Source organism: Panthera onca, chromosome F2 (assembly GCF_046562875.1).
Source record: "Panthera onca isolate mPanOnc1 chromosome F2, mPanOnc1 haplotype 2, whole genome shotgun sequence".
In the NCBI taxonomy this organism is placed as follows: Eukaryota; Metazoa; Chordata; class Mammalia; order Carnivora; family Felidae; genus Panthera; species Panthera onca.
The window spans coordinates 25,445,121-25,462,722 of NC_138356.1; the positions used below are offsets into that span (position 1 = coordinate 25,445,121).

At 38.0% G+C, this 17,602-nt stretch overlaps 1 protein-coding gene across 1 annotated transcript in view; it reads left to right on the forward strand.

Annotated features, from left to right (window-relative positions):
- The first annotated feature begins 236 nt into the window (after positions 1-236).
- Positions 237-17,602, forward strand: part of LOC145713447 (uncharacterized) — a 58,130-nt gene continuing 40,764 nt past the window's right edge. The window contains 1 exon segment of the mRNA XM_081792192.1: positions 237-299. Coding sequence (XP_081648318.1) covers positions 237-299 — 63 coding nt within the window.

Below are 17,602 nucleotides of genomic sequence, written 5' to 3' on the forward strand. Positions count from 1 at the left end.
GACCCTATGGCACACAGATTGCCAAAAGACCATTCCTTCCTCTGGGCAGACAGCCTGTCACAAGTCTTGCTAAGTTGGACAAAGGCTGGATTTAACCCCTGTGCTCCCCGCAACTTGGCGATGCAGCCCAGTGCAAGCCGCAGCCCAGTGCAAGCCACAGTCCGCACCAAGCCTTGCAAATTGATTGTTACACCAGCTAATGGTTGATAGTCCTTCTCCCAGAATTCTCAGAAACGATGGCCAAATGGTTTGATGGTCTTCGTGACTATGCTGTCTTGTGCTTAGACAATTCTACTGTCGTAAGAGAGAACCAGAGCACTGTGGCAAACACTGACGCATGATGCAAACCCCCTCCAGAAAGGAAGGACTTACTTCCTGCTCTGCTGCTAATGCTGGGGGAGACAGGCTTCAGCTGCCTGCCCCAAGCAGATTCCTTGTGCTGAACAGGAGCTTGAGGCCCAAGGTCACATTCCTTTTCTGAGGAGACTCCTGCCTAATGAAAACCAAGGAGGGGGGGGGGGTACTCTTAGTTTCAGTTTGGGGCAACTATTAATGTTCAACCCAACTCCAGAACTTTCCACGGAACTGGGTGGGACCTCTGCGGAGAGTGTCTCACAGGTCAGGCCTTTGCCCAGTGCTGCTTGATCACCTCCCCTTGCACAGGGGCTGATCCCTTGGGCATTCAGGGATAACCCTCTTGCACAGGAACCTCTATCTCCAAGCCTACTTCCTGAGGAATTCAAGCTGTGCCCTGCACGGATAATAGGATGCCAGTCTAACTGGAGTCCAGGAGGCCAGAAACTATAGATCATAACCATGGCAAGAAATTTCATAAACAAGTTTTTGATAATAAAGAAGACCTTAAGGAATGAATAACTGATTGAAGAAAAAAACTTAAAAAAAATGTTATTTTGAGAGACAGAGACAGCACAAATGGGGGAGGGCAGAGAGAGAGAGAGAGAGAGAGAGAGAGAGAGAGAATCCCAAGCAAGCTCCGCACTGTCAGTGGAGAGTCCAATGCAGGGCTCAAACTCACCAACTGCAAGATCATGACCTGGAAGAAGAAGAAGAGAAAAAAACAACAAACAAAACAAAACAAAAAAACAAAACAAAACAAAAAAAACAAACCTCTTATAGGAACACCGAACACTGCTTGATACTAGAATAAGTGAATACTCAATAAATGTTTGAACTGAATGCTATACTGACTGGATACAGTTGAACAGTATGATTTTGTCCATATTTACTGTACATCATTTATGCATCTGTCCCTAGGGAGGAACACAAAGTTAAGTAACTCAAGAAGCTACTGGACCAGCAGCATTTATAGTCTGTCCAAAATCCACATTAATTTATGCTCTGCTATTTAGGATGAATCAGATACCAATTGTGTGGAGCAAACAATTTTCCAAGCATAAAACATTTTTCATGTGATATAAACCAAGTCTATTGGATAATTTGGATTTTTGTGTAAAAAGAAAGATTTCTGTTTACACACAGAATTGTACTAATTTCTCCATCAGGTCAAATACATTCCAGTTGAATGCCATAGTTAAAATTTATTTTCAAAAACAGATGGCCCAGAAAGTATTATTACAAACAATTTTAATGTAACCATAAGGAATTCATGCATTTGTTTTAGAGCTACAAAGGATCTTATTTATACAATTCTTCAGTAGTAAAAATAGGACATGTGGGCGACCACTACCTCATCCATGGCCTCCTTCTCTCTATGGCCAAATAGAAATAGAGTCTAAAAATGAGTCTTAACACAGGACTCCAGGGAGTTATCATTAATTGGTTAAAATAGATGTTATACCCTATTTGCTATCCAAATCTAGTCAAATTACATCACTTTATAGTACAAGGCACTAAACTGAGATTTAGGAAAATAAAAACATTGCCTAGATATCTTTATCTAGGGTTGTGGTGCCCTGATTTTCCAGTCTAGTTTCCTTTAAAATTTAAAAAAAATTTTTTTTTAATGTTTATTCATTTTTGAGAGAGAGAGAGCATGAGCGGGGAAGGGGCAGAGAGAGAGGGAGACGCAGAATCCGAAGCAGGCTCCAGTCTCTGAGCTGTCAGCACAGAGCCCGACGTGGGGCTCGAACTCACGAACTGTGAGATCATGACCTGAACTGAAGTCGGGCGCTCAACCGACTGAGCCACCCAGGTGCCCCTTTAAATTTTTTTTTAATGTTTATTTATTAAGGATTCGCAGAATCCGAAGCAGGCTCCAGTCTCCGAGCTGCCAGCGCAGAGCCCGACATGGGGTCGAACCCACAGACCGCAAGATCATGACCCGAGACAAAGTCGGATGCCCAACTGACTGAGCCACTCAGGCGCCCCTAGTTCCCTTTTTATAACACTCTCTGGGCAAATATTCGTGGTGCTGAGCTATTAAACCACTGTATTACCAAAATTATTCTTCAATGAAAATGGAAAGCAGTTTATAGATTGATTTTTGTACTATGCTCCGAGATGTATAGTATTTAAGCCAAATTGTTTGGCTTCAGAATCATCGTGCTCTGTATTGTGCTGATTAATCATGTGAAATCTCCAACCAGATTAAATGTAGCATTTATCTAATTTCTTGTATTACTAAGCCAATTATCAAAAGCCAATAGCCAATTCCAAGCTTTCATCAAATGGTGGCATCAGGCATTATTAAAATTTCTGATGATTTGTTACATTCTAGAAGCAGATGAAAGAAAACTTGAGTGTCACAGTTTTACAACTGAGAGTGTTACCTTTTTTTATTATAAAACATACTTTTTTGGATAGGTGAAATAATCTATAATAGTACACATGCTTCTAATTCACCTTGCCACATTTTGTAGTCGAATAAGCCAATTACTGTCATGATTGTACTCAGTTCATGAAGTCCATTTCGTGGAGGGATGATACTTGGCAAAGCAGAGCAAATCAAGCAAACAAACCCACCCCATTTCTTCTCCACCACTACAAGTGGGAATTTTAATAACCTATTAATTAGAGGAAGGGTATGCAATAAAAGATGAAACAGGACAGTTCAGAAGATGGCCAAAGAAGGCACAGAGCAGCATTTATATCAATACCTTAAGAGATAGACTTTGAGAATACTAATAGCTCCCCGTGACTGATGTTTTCAAGTGCGAGGTCTGCTTTCGAGTGTTTTGTGGGTACTTTAACATGCTTAAGATGTTTTATAATTGTTTTTATTCATGGTTGGAAGATAAGGTAACTGAAGCCCGGAAAAGTCAAATGACCTACCAATGAATCCAATACTGGGAGAGGTGAGATCTGTATACCCAGGCAGTCTGATGGCCAAATCGGGCTTCTGTGTTATTGTACTATAGTTGTCTTTTGGCAATTTGTAATAAATATTAATAATACATACATAAACATTATTTGCATGAGGCAATTTTACACTTTATTTTTTATTTATTTATTTTGAAAATTTTGTAATTTTTTTAATTAAAAAATTGTTTATTTTCGAGGGATAGAGGGAGAGTGCGTGACAGTGCATGAGCCGGGGAGGGACAGAGAGGGAGAGAGAGAGAACCATGTGCTGTCAGCACAGAGCCGGTTGCCAGGGTCCATCTCAGGAACCGGAAGATCATGACCTGAATTGAAGTCAGACGCTTAACCAACTGAGCCACCCTGGCATCCCATATGTTTTATTTTAAAGAGTAACAATGCCAACTAAGACATATCTACAAAGGTAACAAGGTTGCTAACTCATAGGGTTGAAGGCAGAAACTGCAGTTTTCTGTAATTAGAGTCCAGGGGTGTATTGGTCCTGAAATGATGTGCCAAACACTGCATGTGTGAGCAGACGGGCTTATTTGTGGGGAATGAATTCATAGAATTCATAACAATCTCAAAGAGATCAGACTGGTAACACAGGAACTTTTACTTAGTATACTATTTAACTTTACTCACAAGCTATACATACATATATATATATATGCAAATATACGTACTTGCATATATATAATAGCTAAGTGTGCGTATAAAGGCAAAAAAATATTCGTGACTATACACACACACACACACACACACACACACACACACACAGATTCCTAGTAAATGTTATGTTGCACATTTGTAGCAGGAGAAAGCATTGCATTGTGTTTTGAGTAGCCCTTTACCTTTCTATTTATCCCAAATAACTTTTATCGCAGGCTTATCTCAAAAGGTCGTGTCAGTGCAAATAATTTCTCAAGAAATGTTTTCATTTAGTTTTCTTTAAAGACTTTGTTTTCAATGGAACTGAAAAATTGTGATCACCTGTTGACTTGTGCAGAACTATTGAAGCAAGGGCTAACAGGCGTTTGTTTTTATGGGTGGTGTGGTTTATACTTACTGTATACATACATAATAAGGACAATCTTTGAAAAATTTGGTTCTAAATGTCAAGAACCAAAAAGAACTCTATCATGTGTGTTATTAATATGTTTCACTATCTAAAAGAATATTCCATCATGTAGTAGGAATGTCACATTACCATAATTTTCTTATATCAAATGCATGCATTTAGCAAGTACATTATGATAACGTCTGCCCTGAAAGAAGAAAATCCAGTTTGTACTGAGATTCACGATGTGCTGATGCTGAACTGTCCAATCTACTTTAAAAATAGATCAATATTTTAGAAGTAATTTTTGTATCCTTTGTTTAGTAATTAAATATATTTACATAAACTCCTTTGTGTCCGTCTACAGAATACAGAATATAATAGAGTCTGGTAATTATCTTGTTAACAGGATCAGTGTGGACACAATATTAAGTGAACAAAGTTGTATCTCTTTATTTTTACTATGTGTTAAATTGTGTATTTCGTCTAAGTTTAAAAATAATTATTAAATCTTCATTTTTTGATTCTATATTAGAATAGTCATGATTCTTTTCATATGCTTACAAATCAAATATAATTTATTTATGGGGATTTTTTTAGGTTTAAACACAGTTAAAAAAAGAATACTTGTACACCAAAGAAAGTAAAACTGGGAAATTTTTACTTGGCCTGTTACAATATTTTTAACTTAAAATTTAAAATTTAGAAATCCATTAAATATATGAATATAAATTATAGGCAAAAATACAAAATTGGCAATGTTTGACTAGTTGGGGTCTTCATATTTTCACATGGTTCAACTTAACATATCAAGGGATAATAGTGCCATTGCTATCCATGTTATATTTATAAAAATATAGCTTTGCTTTGGAAATAAATACATTTATTTCAATTGTATATTTAACAACTATGGTTATAATATTAGTTCATCTGCCTCACATGGGAAACCTTATATTGTTTGCTTAAATTTGGTAAATAATCATGTTTTCATTAGGAGCTCCAAATTCCATGGCTAGAATGCACATTACTCTAACTTTGCAAAATTATAGATGCTATAGTCATCATCTGTTATCTTCTCGGGTAGAGTTTGTGTTCTAATAGAGATCAGTAGAGATCTTATCAGACTTCTATCCAGTAAAGATCTAGTAGAGATCTTATCAGACTTCCATGATAAACTTTGTAGAAGTTTGTTTGGAGCATTGCTTTCTGATATTCAAATAAGACATATTTAGGTTTGCTCTGCATTGACTGTAAACTACCTTATTCATCTCCATACTTCCTTGGTTCCCAACTTGTCAGCTTGTTTCAAATAGCATGTCTCTGGTGTCTGTCCACATCATTTACCTTTACACACTACTTTCTTAAACTCTGAGCCTGCATTTCTAAATTTCATGCACTCCTATCTCTGAATACCAATCTTTATTTAAGACTGAATTTCTGTTTACTTCTAAAATGCCACTCCAAAACTGGCATCTGAAGAGCACTATCATGATCTTTCCAACTCAAAAGCCTTAGAATCATCTTTAACTCCTTTTTCCTCTTCTTTCCTAGTGGGTACATTAAATTAGTGTTTATTTTCCTTTAAAATAGCTCAGGTTTCTCTTCCTACTACTACTCTTGTTGATTCTGTACCAACTGCAGTGGCCTCTCAATTTTTCTCCCTGTTAGTTTTCTTCTCTCGACTCCATCTTTTTTTTATCATCACTAAATAAATGAGCAAATTATATCCACTTCCAAAAATTCCATAGGTCCTAATTTTCTACCAGACAAAAGCAAGATGACTTGCTTTGTTGTTATAGTCCTGAATATTTAAAAAAAAATATTTTTATCTAGTTTTGAGAGACAGAGAGAGACAGAGCAGTAGCAGAGGAGGGGCAGAGAAAGAGGGAGACACAGAATCCGAAGCAGGCTCCAGGCTCTGAGCTGTCAGCACAGAGCCCAACACGGGGCTCAGACTCACCAACTGTGAGACCGTGAACTGAGCCGAAGTTGGACACCTAACCAACTCAGTCACCCAGGTGCCCCTATAGTCCTGAATAATTTGATTGTGCATTCCTTCCCACATATTCTGCCCAGCCTCACCTCAACCTCTTTTGTAAACAAATTATTCTTCTTAGCAAAAACTCTACTTATGGTGGTACCTCTGCTCAATTGTCCCATTACTTGCACTTGTAATACTACATGTGCTAGAATGTTCTCTTCCCTGCTTACCTACCAGCTGTGCTCATATAAACTGTCCTAAGTTACTCTAATTCATTGAAGAGATTATTTTGTATAGTCTTTCTATTACTTTTGATAATCTTTCTATTACTATCTCAAATTACAAATAATAAACTTATTGTTATTTACTTCTAATGTTTTCTTTTCCCCAACTAGACTATGAACTTTTTTTTTTTAATTTTTTTTTTAACGTTTATTTATTTTTGAGACAGAGAGAGAGCATGAACGGGGGAGGGCCAGAGAGAGAGGGAGACACAGAATCGGAAGCAGGCTCCAGGCTCTGAGCCATCAACCCAGAGCCCGACGCGGGGCTCGAACTCATGGACTGCGAGATCGTGACCTGAGCTGAAGTCGGACGCTTAACCGACTGAGCCACCCAGGCGCCCCTAAACTTCTTGAATGGAGATTAAAACCTAAACTTCTTTTACCTTTTCAATGCACCTTAGGGCTTATCATAATTCCAAATGCTTGAAGTGTGCTCCCAAAACACTTTCAACTCTCTATTTTATAACTTATTACACAATTGCCCAGTTTTTGTTTATGATCCATAGGCTTATTTTTCCCCCTTTCCTGGGATGCTGCAGTAGTGTGTTCATAAAAATTTATAGTGTCTTGTCACCCTGTTCTCTGACAAAGTTGTGCTTATTTCAACTAACTTAATCTCTAGACCATTTTAGTTAGTTTTATTGTCTTAGTTTTTAACCCCAGATGTAGAGTGTTTAGTTTCCTTATTTATACTATTCATCCACCTCTAAAATCTAACAGTAGGCGAAATTAAAAATTCTTTGTTCAACAATTCAATCGTTTTGCAGATATCCTTATGAAAGAAAACTGGGGGTCAGAGGAGGGAAGTGGATTCCACAAGTCTATAAAACTGCTAGGTGACAGAATCAGCATTTGAACAGCTATCATCTGCTTCATGATACATCAAAACTCCCACTCATTGTGGGGTGATATTGTCCTGGTCATTCTCTGTTTGTCCTCTAGGAATCCCTAGATGCCATCTTCATCCTTTCTGACTTTGTTCCCTGAGATATGACACTTCTTTTCATTCACCCAGTCTCCCTTACTTATTGGGTTCGTTTTTTTTAAATTTTTTAATTTTTTTTATTTAATTATTTTTAGCTAATATGAAGTGCCAGGAGGAAATGAATAGGAGAGGTGATGGGGAACAGTGTATTTTTTTAAAGCTTATTTATTTTGAGAGAGAGAAAGAGAGTGAGCAAGCAAGGGAGGGGCGGGGGGGGGGGGAGAGAGAGAGAATCTCAAGCAGGCTCTGCACTGTCTGTGGAGCCCAATGTGGGGCTTGAACTCACAAACCACAAGATCATGACCTGAGCCGAAATCAAGAGTTGGATGCTTAAATGACTGAGCCACCCAGGTGCACCCAGTGTATTTTTTATCTGCTCCCTTCTGCTCTGGGCTGCAGTTACTGGCAGTCACCATGTCCTTCTGGAACTCTAAGGCTATAGTATCTCTCGAGCAGCTCCTCTGTGTCTCCAATTTCCACTGGGCTTCAGTAACTCTGCTCCCACTAGACTGGCTTTCACAGTTCTTTGTTCTCTTAAACCCAGTTATACCTCCGTTAGTAGATCTTCGTTTAAAATCTTTCCAAATATCTGAATTATATTGTTTTCTGCCAGGAAATAAAACTCAGCAATAGACAATGGAGCGCCTGTGTGGCTCAGTCAGTTAAGTGTAAGACTCTTGATTTCAGCTCAGGTCATGATCTCATGGTTCATGAGTTCGAGCTTCACACCAGGCTCTCTGCTGTCAGCACAGAGCCCACTTTTGGATCCTCTGTTTCCCTTTTTCTCTGCCCCTCTTCTACCCATGTCCTCTCTCTCTTTCAAAATAAATAAACATTAAAAAAAAGGGAAATAAACAATAGGTAAAAGGACCACTTGAAAAATGGGAAGACTTTTTGATTCAGGTTTAAAATATAAATTCAAATATTTAACTAAGTCTATTATTCATTCTCACATCTCGTGCAATAATTTTTCTTGGATTTTCTTCATGAAGACTAATCAAAATGCAAACTTTTCCTAATTCTGTTAAGATGAAGAATGAAAGAAAAGGGATTAGATTTTTTTGTCAAAGATAATTAAAAATTATATATTTGGAAATATTATCATTTATTTTGATCAATAAAGTGCTTCTGGTAAAGAGTAGCTTTTTCCTTTTCCCTTTAAAAGGCAGTGAGGTTGTTGAAGGATTTCTGTGTGATGGTGCAATGCTTAAATTAAATATAGATTTGGGAGTCTGAGCCTGCTGAGATGAGTGTGCTGAACACACGAATGGACCGATCACAACAAACGGGAATGAATGATGGTCATGGAATTGGTTGGCACTTGTTTATTTTGTAGACAAACAATTTGACTTTTTCTCAGCCTGAATGGAAACAAATGGCTTTAGTGTTGTCAAGATTAGATGATGTAGTCAGAGTTTACCTTTTAAGCAAGTCAGTTCTTGGGTTCCATTAAAATTACAATAAATGTGACACTAAAAAATAAATTTTGTCATTGCTACTTGCTTTTCCTCCAGAATTTTGTAGAGCAATGAAGAAGCTCTGTTTTTTGTCTATTTTTACTGTTGTTATCTCCAAGTCCAGAACAAATGCTGTCAATCCATGCAATTACTTCCCGTCTTTAAAGATGTCCGTCAAAACTTTATGGTTTACCTAGACTGTGTCCTTAGAGACAAGAGTCTTATAGACCTCAAAGGCACACTGAATTTTGTTCTGTCTACTCAGCTATAAATTTTTGTCAGAATAATCTAGCCCATTGTGTCTCAAAAACTCTTTTAAATTTAAAACATTTTTTCCCCGTATGGCCCTTCTTTGTCAAACATAGACTGATGCCTCATAAAGCCATACCTTCATCTAGCACTTCATTAAATTTAAATAGATAAATATGAAAACATATGGTCACATCTATGATTACCTTATTCTACAATAGAGAAGTTGAGAAGTAGACCCCCTCGAAATAAAACTATGACACCACACATGAATTTAGTAAGGGAAGTACAAATCGAATGCCTTGAGATTTCAGAAGAAATGGATTATTAACATTATTTTTTGACACTAATAAAGTCATGCTACTTGTAAGAATGTGATATAAGGTGTCTAGCTAGGCTGAAAGTTCTTTGAGGACAGAACTGGCTATATGTATCTCTTCATGGACAAAACTACTTCTTGCCCACAGTAAGCTATAACTGAGTAATGAAATGGGGGTGATATTCTGGTGTGAGAGAATTCAAAATGGCACGGCACTTTTTGAGCAAATGTTCTGAGAAGGATCAAATGTTCCTGAGAAGGAAACCAAATTTCAAGTAGAGATCATCAGAATAAAATACATGAGCATGCAAGATGAAACCCTGCCCCTCACATCTGATGCCCCCAAACAAATAAGTAATCCCAGAATACCAAGACTATAACGATCTCTTCATTTTCCTGTCAGTTGCTATCTTCTGTCACCAATTCCCAAGACCTACGACAATAGGAAATAGTCACATCCAAGAGCTGGACCTCCTGTACCTATATGTGCCATGGTTAAATTCTAAGAGTACTGAGTATCCACCTCACCTTCCATAACTTTCTGTCCTACACTACTTTTGCTACATATCTGATGACTAAACTCTACTTTGCTCTCACTTGAAACAACTCTAATCCTGAAATTAAACTCCATAGAGCCTCCTTTCTAACTTTCTAGCTTGTACTCCAACCACACTGTTTTTTAGATCATTTTGGAAAGCTTTAACCCATTGATTGCCATACCAGACAAAATTTATTGAATGTTTTGTATGTACTGAACCCTATGGATAGCATTTGCTCATGGTTTTCCCCTCATGCTAAACTCATAAATTCCCAATTTTAAATCATTGCAAATACCTGCCTTTTCCACATCTGCATGCAGCCTATCTAACACCGTTGGGGAACTAACCCAATAGTGTAAATTGTTGCCACTTGTTTTCATGAGGAACTCTGCTGGGAGAATCCAACTCTTCATCCTCATTCATTCAGTTTTCTTTTCTCCACAACAACTGTTTCAAATATCTTCTGTTTTCAAAGTCTGTGTTCTTCCTTTGATTTTCAGAATTAAAAAAAAAGCATTTCTTTCAACTTTTCTGATGAAATGGAAGCTGTCCGGTAGGACCTCCCTCAACTTCTCATCATAAAAATCTACAATTCAGGTCTCTGCACCATTCTTTCTCCCTTCCCTCCTGCTACAGTGGAGAAAGGACTCATTCTTCTACCAGAGACAGTTCTTCCAGCTACACTCGTGTCCGTGGACTGTCACGATTCATCCATCATTCTCTCCCTTGCATGACTCTAGTCCCTTCCAATTTTACTCCCACTCATGTGCCCTGCGGCCTCTCCCACACCCTCATTACACACAATTTAAACTGTCTTTCTGGATCTGTTCTTATCCACTCAAACACCTTGCAGTTAATTGTCTGCTTCTACCCCTCCTTCAAAGTCATATTTTGCAAATAGTTTTGTACATTCCTTATCCATTTTTTTCTTCCTTTGACATCAGTCTTTTATCTGTTATACCACCACCTTCTTCCAAATCACCATTGGCCTTACTATCTCTAAATTCAATAGGTAATTAGTACTATCTTGCCTCTAAATCACATTTTCATAATATATTAATAACTCATTATTGGCCTTACTGTCTCTAAATTCAATAGGTAATTATTATGGTCTCACCTCTAAATCACATTTTCATAATAGATTAATTACTCAAGTGATATATGTAAAAAGTAATGCAATTGTCCAAGATTAATTTTATGCAGATTAGCTTTCAAAAAAGAATATGACCTCCTACAAAACTCCATAGAAATAGGTCACATCTCAGTGCTTAAGGCAACCAAACTTAACTAACCTCAAGATTTGGACCCCTGCCTCTTAATTATGCCGTGGAAGGAGCCGTTGCTTCTGTAAGCAAGAATGCGGATATGGTGAATTCTGCAACCAGCCTGCTAGACAATTAGCTGCAACAGCAAGTCGTGGACCCCAACCCTTAATTAGATCATGGAAGGGCCAGTGACTACTGACCCAAATTGCAATCAATTAGCTTTCAGGCTAGAGCTGGGATGAGGATTCTACCAGATCATATTTCTATTGTATCCCCAGAGTGACCAGGTGAGAGGCTGAGGTTTGCCTGTTCCTGCAACTAAAAAGTCACATAGGGGGCGCCTGGGTGGCTCAGTCGGTTGAGTGGCCGACTTCGGCTCAGGTCATGATCTCGCGGTCCGTGAGTTCGAGCCCCACGTCGGGCTCTGTGCTGACAGCTCAGAGCCTGGAGCCTGCTTCAGATTCTGTGTCTCCCTCTCTCTGATCCTCCCCCGTTCATGCTCTGTCTCTCTCTGTCTCAAAAATAAATAAACGTTAAAAAAATAAATAAAATAAAATAAAATAAAATAAAATAAAATAAAATAAAAAGTCACATAGCCCAAGTTATTAAGGCACCTCACCTGGAGTCTGATGAGCAACCTTAATGGAGCTCTATGTGCTGCATAAGAATAAGTGGGAACTGGGGACCTGCTTGCTGGCTACTCATCTGGTCTTGGCAGTTTCCTCCACTGAATACTGCTGTGGTAGGTAGGGAGAATGTATGCCTTGGTAATTTGCTTTTATTTGCAGGGTAATTGGTAGACATATTTCTTTTAAAATTTAAACAAAATTTATATAATAAAACTATTAAGTTCTTTTTCATCGTCTCAGATTTCATTCATTGCCTCCAAAGTAACCATTATTAATGTATTGGTTAATTAATATATACTTTTCCTATGGATGTAGAATATACAAATGTAAGAAAGCAAATATATAGGGACAGGAAGATAGAGATTGAAAGAGAAATGCAAAAGAATATCTGTGGAAAAGTACATGCAGTCATTTACATTTATTATTCTGCAAATTGCCTTTTTCGTCATCATTTGGAGATCTTTCCCTGCCAATATTCATAGCTCTGCCTCATTCTTTCTGACAGAAGCTTATTATCTGCAATATAGACAAATCATAATTAGATTAGCTATTCCTCATACTGATGGACTCTATTGAATTCCAGTTTTGCATTATTATAAACAAATCTGTAGTGGACATCCTTATAGATTCTTCTTTACAAATACTTTTGATTACTCTACTGAAGCATAGGAATTGTAAGGAATGATTATATTACTATATTACATAAGAATGTTATTTCGGTTGAACATCAGACTTCAGCTCAGGTCATTATCTTGCGATTTGTGGGTTCGTGGGTTCATCGGTTCATGGGTTGGAGCCCTGTGTTGGGCTCTGTGCTGACAGCTCAGAGCCTGGAGCCTGATTCGCATTCCATGTCTCCTTCCCTCTCTGCCCCTCCCCCGCTCACACTCTGTCTCTCTCTCTCTCTCTCAAAGTAAATGACCATTAAAAAATTTTTTTTAAATGTTATTTTTTGATGATCAGTCTGGCGTGAACATGAAATAACACCACGGAGAAGTACCAAAGTGAAAGAGATTTATTATATTCACAAGTCCTAGAATAGAGAGGCACAGCCTGCTGTTCAGGAGGCCATGTAGGAGGTGCTCCAGGAAGTGGGCTTAACCAAGCAGGTGGGGAGCTGAGAGACAGATCGCAGATCCACGGGCAAGTGTCTTTGTTAAGAGTCAGGGTAGGGTACACAGAAAAGGCATGAGGGGATTTCACTGGCGTGTTTAAACATCACCAGGTTATTGTCAGGGGTGGGGGCAAGAAGGAAGACTTGACAGGGGCCAGCCTTATCACACTGGTGCACCAAGTTACCTGGGTGGGGTGCTCATACAACTTGGTTGTGGGGATGCGGAGGCATCAGGAAAATACAAAGTTTTCAAAATTTACAGTGTGGTGTGTGTAAGAATATAAGCTCCATGAAGAGAGACACCTTTTATGTTTTATTCTGCTATATCCTCAATGCCTACACGTGTTCAATAACTAGTATGTAGGTGCTCAATAAATGTTAAACAGAGGACTATCTATAGGTTGATCTGTACATGTGGGCCAATAGCCTTCCAAGAAGCTCTATCAGTTTAGTGTCTGTCAACTACATATGAAAATATGTTTCCTCACACTCATGTTAATGCTGGGTATTATAAATATATGTATATTTTTAGTTCTTCCTAATCTAATGGGAAAAAAAAAACCCAAAAATCTATTACTTTAATAATGAACTTGCTACTTAATGAAGTGATTTACAGGCTTTTAAAATATTTATTGACCATTATGGCGCCTGACGTCCCAGCGAGTTAAGCATCCAACTCTTGGTTTTGGCGTAGGTCATGACCTCACAGTTAGTTTCCTGAGGTGGAGCCCTGCATTGGGCTCTGCGCTAAGAGCGTGGAGCCTGCTTGGGATTCTCTCTCTCTACCTCTCTCTCTCTCTCTGCCCCTCCCCTGCTCCTGCTCTCTCTCTCAAAATAAATAAATTAAAAAAATAATAAAATATTTATTGGCCATTACAGGCTTTTCAATAAATTTTCTATGTTTTATTTATCTATTTTTAATGTTTATTTATTTTTGAGAGAGAGAGAGAAAGAGAAAGAGAGACAGAGCATGAACAGGGTGAGGCAGAAAGAGAGAGGGAAACACAGAATGTAAAGCAGGCTCCAGGCTCTGAGCTGTCAGCACAGAGCCCGAAGTGGGGCTCAAACTCATGAACTGTGAGATCATGACCTGAGCTGAAGTCAGACTCTTAACTGACTGAGCCACCCAAGTGCCCAAATTTTCTATGTCTTATTGTTGTCTTTCTTCATTGATAGAAATTCATTGCAAATTCTGGAGAGTAATAATTTTTCCAATAGACAATACATTTACTTTTCATAAACTTTTAGTTGTATTGTTCAATGTATGGGTGTTTAAAATGTCATAAAATAAAATTCATTGATATTCTTTGTGTTGGTTTCTGTCTTTTAGGTGTTACTTAAGAAGGCCTTTTGTACTTCCTCAGATTGTGTAAGCATTTTCTCCTAATATTTTGTTAATTAAAATATTTACTTTGTCCTCCAAATATACTCATATCTGAAAGAATTGAGCTAATAAAGTCTTCAACTACAGTTAATAAATGTCAACTTCTATTTGTATTTGGAACATTTATTTCTTTATACACTTTAGGATTTTTTTTTTTTTTTTTTTTTTTGGTTTAAGAATTTTTCTTTTTTCTGTCATATTGATTCTTTTTCCCTATTTTTAAGGCTCTTAAATTCTGAAACTCTTATAAGAGAATGGTAGACCTCCTGGAGTTCACACTCTTCCTCCCACCCCCAAATACTTTCTACAAGTATTTCCTTTTATTTTTTCTATATTCTGAATATTTCCTTAATTTATAATTTATTGATTTTGTTTTTTGACATTGTTTTTCTCATTAAGCCCATATACTTGGTTTCTTTAAATTTTACAATTTAACAACCTTAAATTTTCAAAGACTGTCTTGTCTTTTTACTTAGCCATTTGAGAAAACAGCTCACCATTATTATTTTATAAAGTATCTTGAATTTCTCTGAGACGACTCAAATTCATCTGTTTTCTGAATAATCTGTTTTCTGTGAGATCATGTATTTTGGATGTTTATTCAATACTTATCTTTTGTGAAACATATTTTCCTCAGTCATCTAGAGATATCTGTGTGTCATTGATACCCTTGGGAGTTGAATATACTTAACAGCCATGGGTCCTTGTAGTGATGCAGTTTATTTTGTAAAAGGTCACTGTCAAAATGTAGGTGCTGATTCTGAGAACTGTGCATTTGTCTGGGTGTGCATTACTGGCTGACTTTATTTTAGAGTGTATAGATTTGCAGGTAGATGCTGCAGAAAATTTTAGTATATTTCTCTTGTTGGAGGTATATGCTTCTCTTCCTTCTTTGGGGAGTTGTGGCAATCCAGTGCTAATGCAAGTTCTGCTTTGTTTCTTTGTGTTTTTTTTTCTTTTTTTTTTTTTAATTTCTTTTTAACATTTATTTTTGAGAGATAGAGTGAGACAGAGCATGAGTGGGGAAGGGCAGAAAGAGAGGGGACACAGAATTTGAAGCAGGTTCCAGGCTCTGAACTGTCAGCACTGAGCCCTACGAGGGGCTCAAATTCATGGACCTCGAGGTCATGACCTGAGCCAAAGTCGGCCGCCCAACCCACTGAGCCACCCCCGGCGCTCCAACTATGTTTTGTTTCTTTTCCCAAACTCTCAGTCTCATTAGGTAGTTGGCATTTTTCCTCAGCACAAAGAACACTTATTTTTTAACGTCATACAGTTACTTTATTCTCTGTTGAATTGGGGCTCCCAGATGCAGCTCAATATGTCTCCCACACCACCATCAATGGCTGCTTTTTAAGAATGCAATTTCGTTGGGGAATCTGGCTGGTTCAATTGGTTGAACATCCGACTCTTGATTTCAGCTTACATCATGATCTCACGGTAGTGGAATAGGCCTCCACACTGGGCTCTGTGCTGGTATGAGGAGACCACTTGGGATTCTCTCTCTCCCTCTTTCTCTGTCCCTCCCCCATTCTCTCTTTCACTCTCTCTCTCTAAAAAATAAATGAATAAACATTAAAAAATTTAAATAATGCCATTTAATTAACTAATAACACTAATTGTATTTGTTTTCTATTGCTATGTAACAAATTGCCAAAAATAGTGGTTTACAGCAAAAAATCCTTTACTATCTCACAGTACTATTGGTCAGAAGTCCATGAATGGCATAGTTGCGTTCTTTGCTCAGGTTGTCACAAAACTGCCAACTGAGATGTTAGCTAGGGCTACGGTTTTGTCTGAGGTTCTGGGTTCTCTGCCAGACTTATTCACAATATTGGCACAAGTGAATTCCTGTGGTTTTAGGACTGAGGTACCCAGTCCCTTGTGGCTCATTAGCTACATACTTCTTTTGGCCCCCTGAGGCCACTTGCATTCATTTCCAGAGTCTTCTCCATCTTCAAGGCCAGCAGTAGAGAATTTCCCTCAAGTTAAATCCTTATCATGCTTCAAATCTCTCTGATTTCTCTTGCCTCCACCTTTTAGCCTGGCTTTTAAGAGCTAATCTCATTAAATAAGGCCCACTAAAGACAGACTCCCAATTGATTGTATCAACCAATTATACACCTTCATTGCCCCTGCCAAAATCCTTTTCCAGTATAATGCAACATAATCATAAGAATGATATTCCCTCATGTAATTGGCTATGCCCACACTCATGATGAGTATATAGGCAGGCTATAATGGGTACTAGGATTCTCCCCACAATATTTGACTTTATATTTTGCAGTTATAGCTCCACAGGGTCAGTGGAGGTAACATGATATAGTTAAATACCAAATGGATCACAACATATTAGATAAATTTGTTTTCTGAGTTATGTCAGATAAAAACAAAATGATCAACAATACTATGTTTTGAGTCCAACTCAAAGGAGTCAACGTTTTTCAGAGTTCACATAGTGTCCCCCAAATGTGACTAAATTTCAATAAATTGTGGTGGTATTTCCTCAGTCCTCTTTGTCTTGATTTCTAATTTATTAGGATCTCTGATTTATCCAGAGAGAATACTGTGTGTAACCTCCATCAGCCTGTATCTCAGCATGCCTCTTGCTGGGGTTCTGAGTCTCCTGGGGACAGCGGCCTCTTTTTGCCCTGCTGTTGATCAGACCTCTGCAGTCATGGACCTGTGGCAGGGCTTAGGCTGCTGTATTACCACTGCTCTGGCCTTACAGGAAATATTGCTTTTTTCTCACTACTTTCTTTTAAAAAATGTTCTCAAATACTTGTTTGAATTTTCTACCATTCGTCTGAAACCAGAGTATAACATGTAGCAAGTTTTTTTTTTCTGAGAATGTGAGGGCCAGGAAAACGAATTGCAATTTTAAGTAACCATCTTCTAGTCCTGGCTGTTCTCGTAACCCACAGATTTAGGCTCATGGTCATTCATCCTTACCATTCCTATTTCTAATCTGCTTCTATTAAATAAATTCCAGCTTCCTTCAAGCACCAGGAATGCTTTTCATCATCTCCAAGCCTGACAAAGGAAGGGCTATTCTTT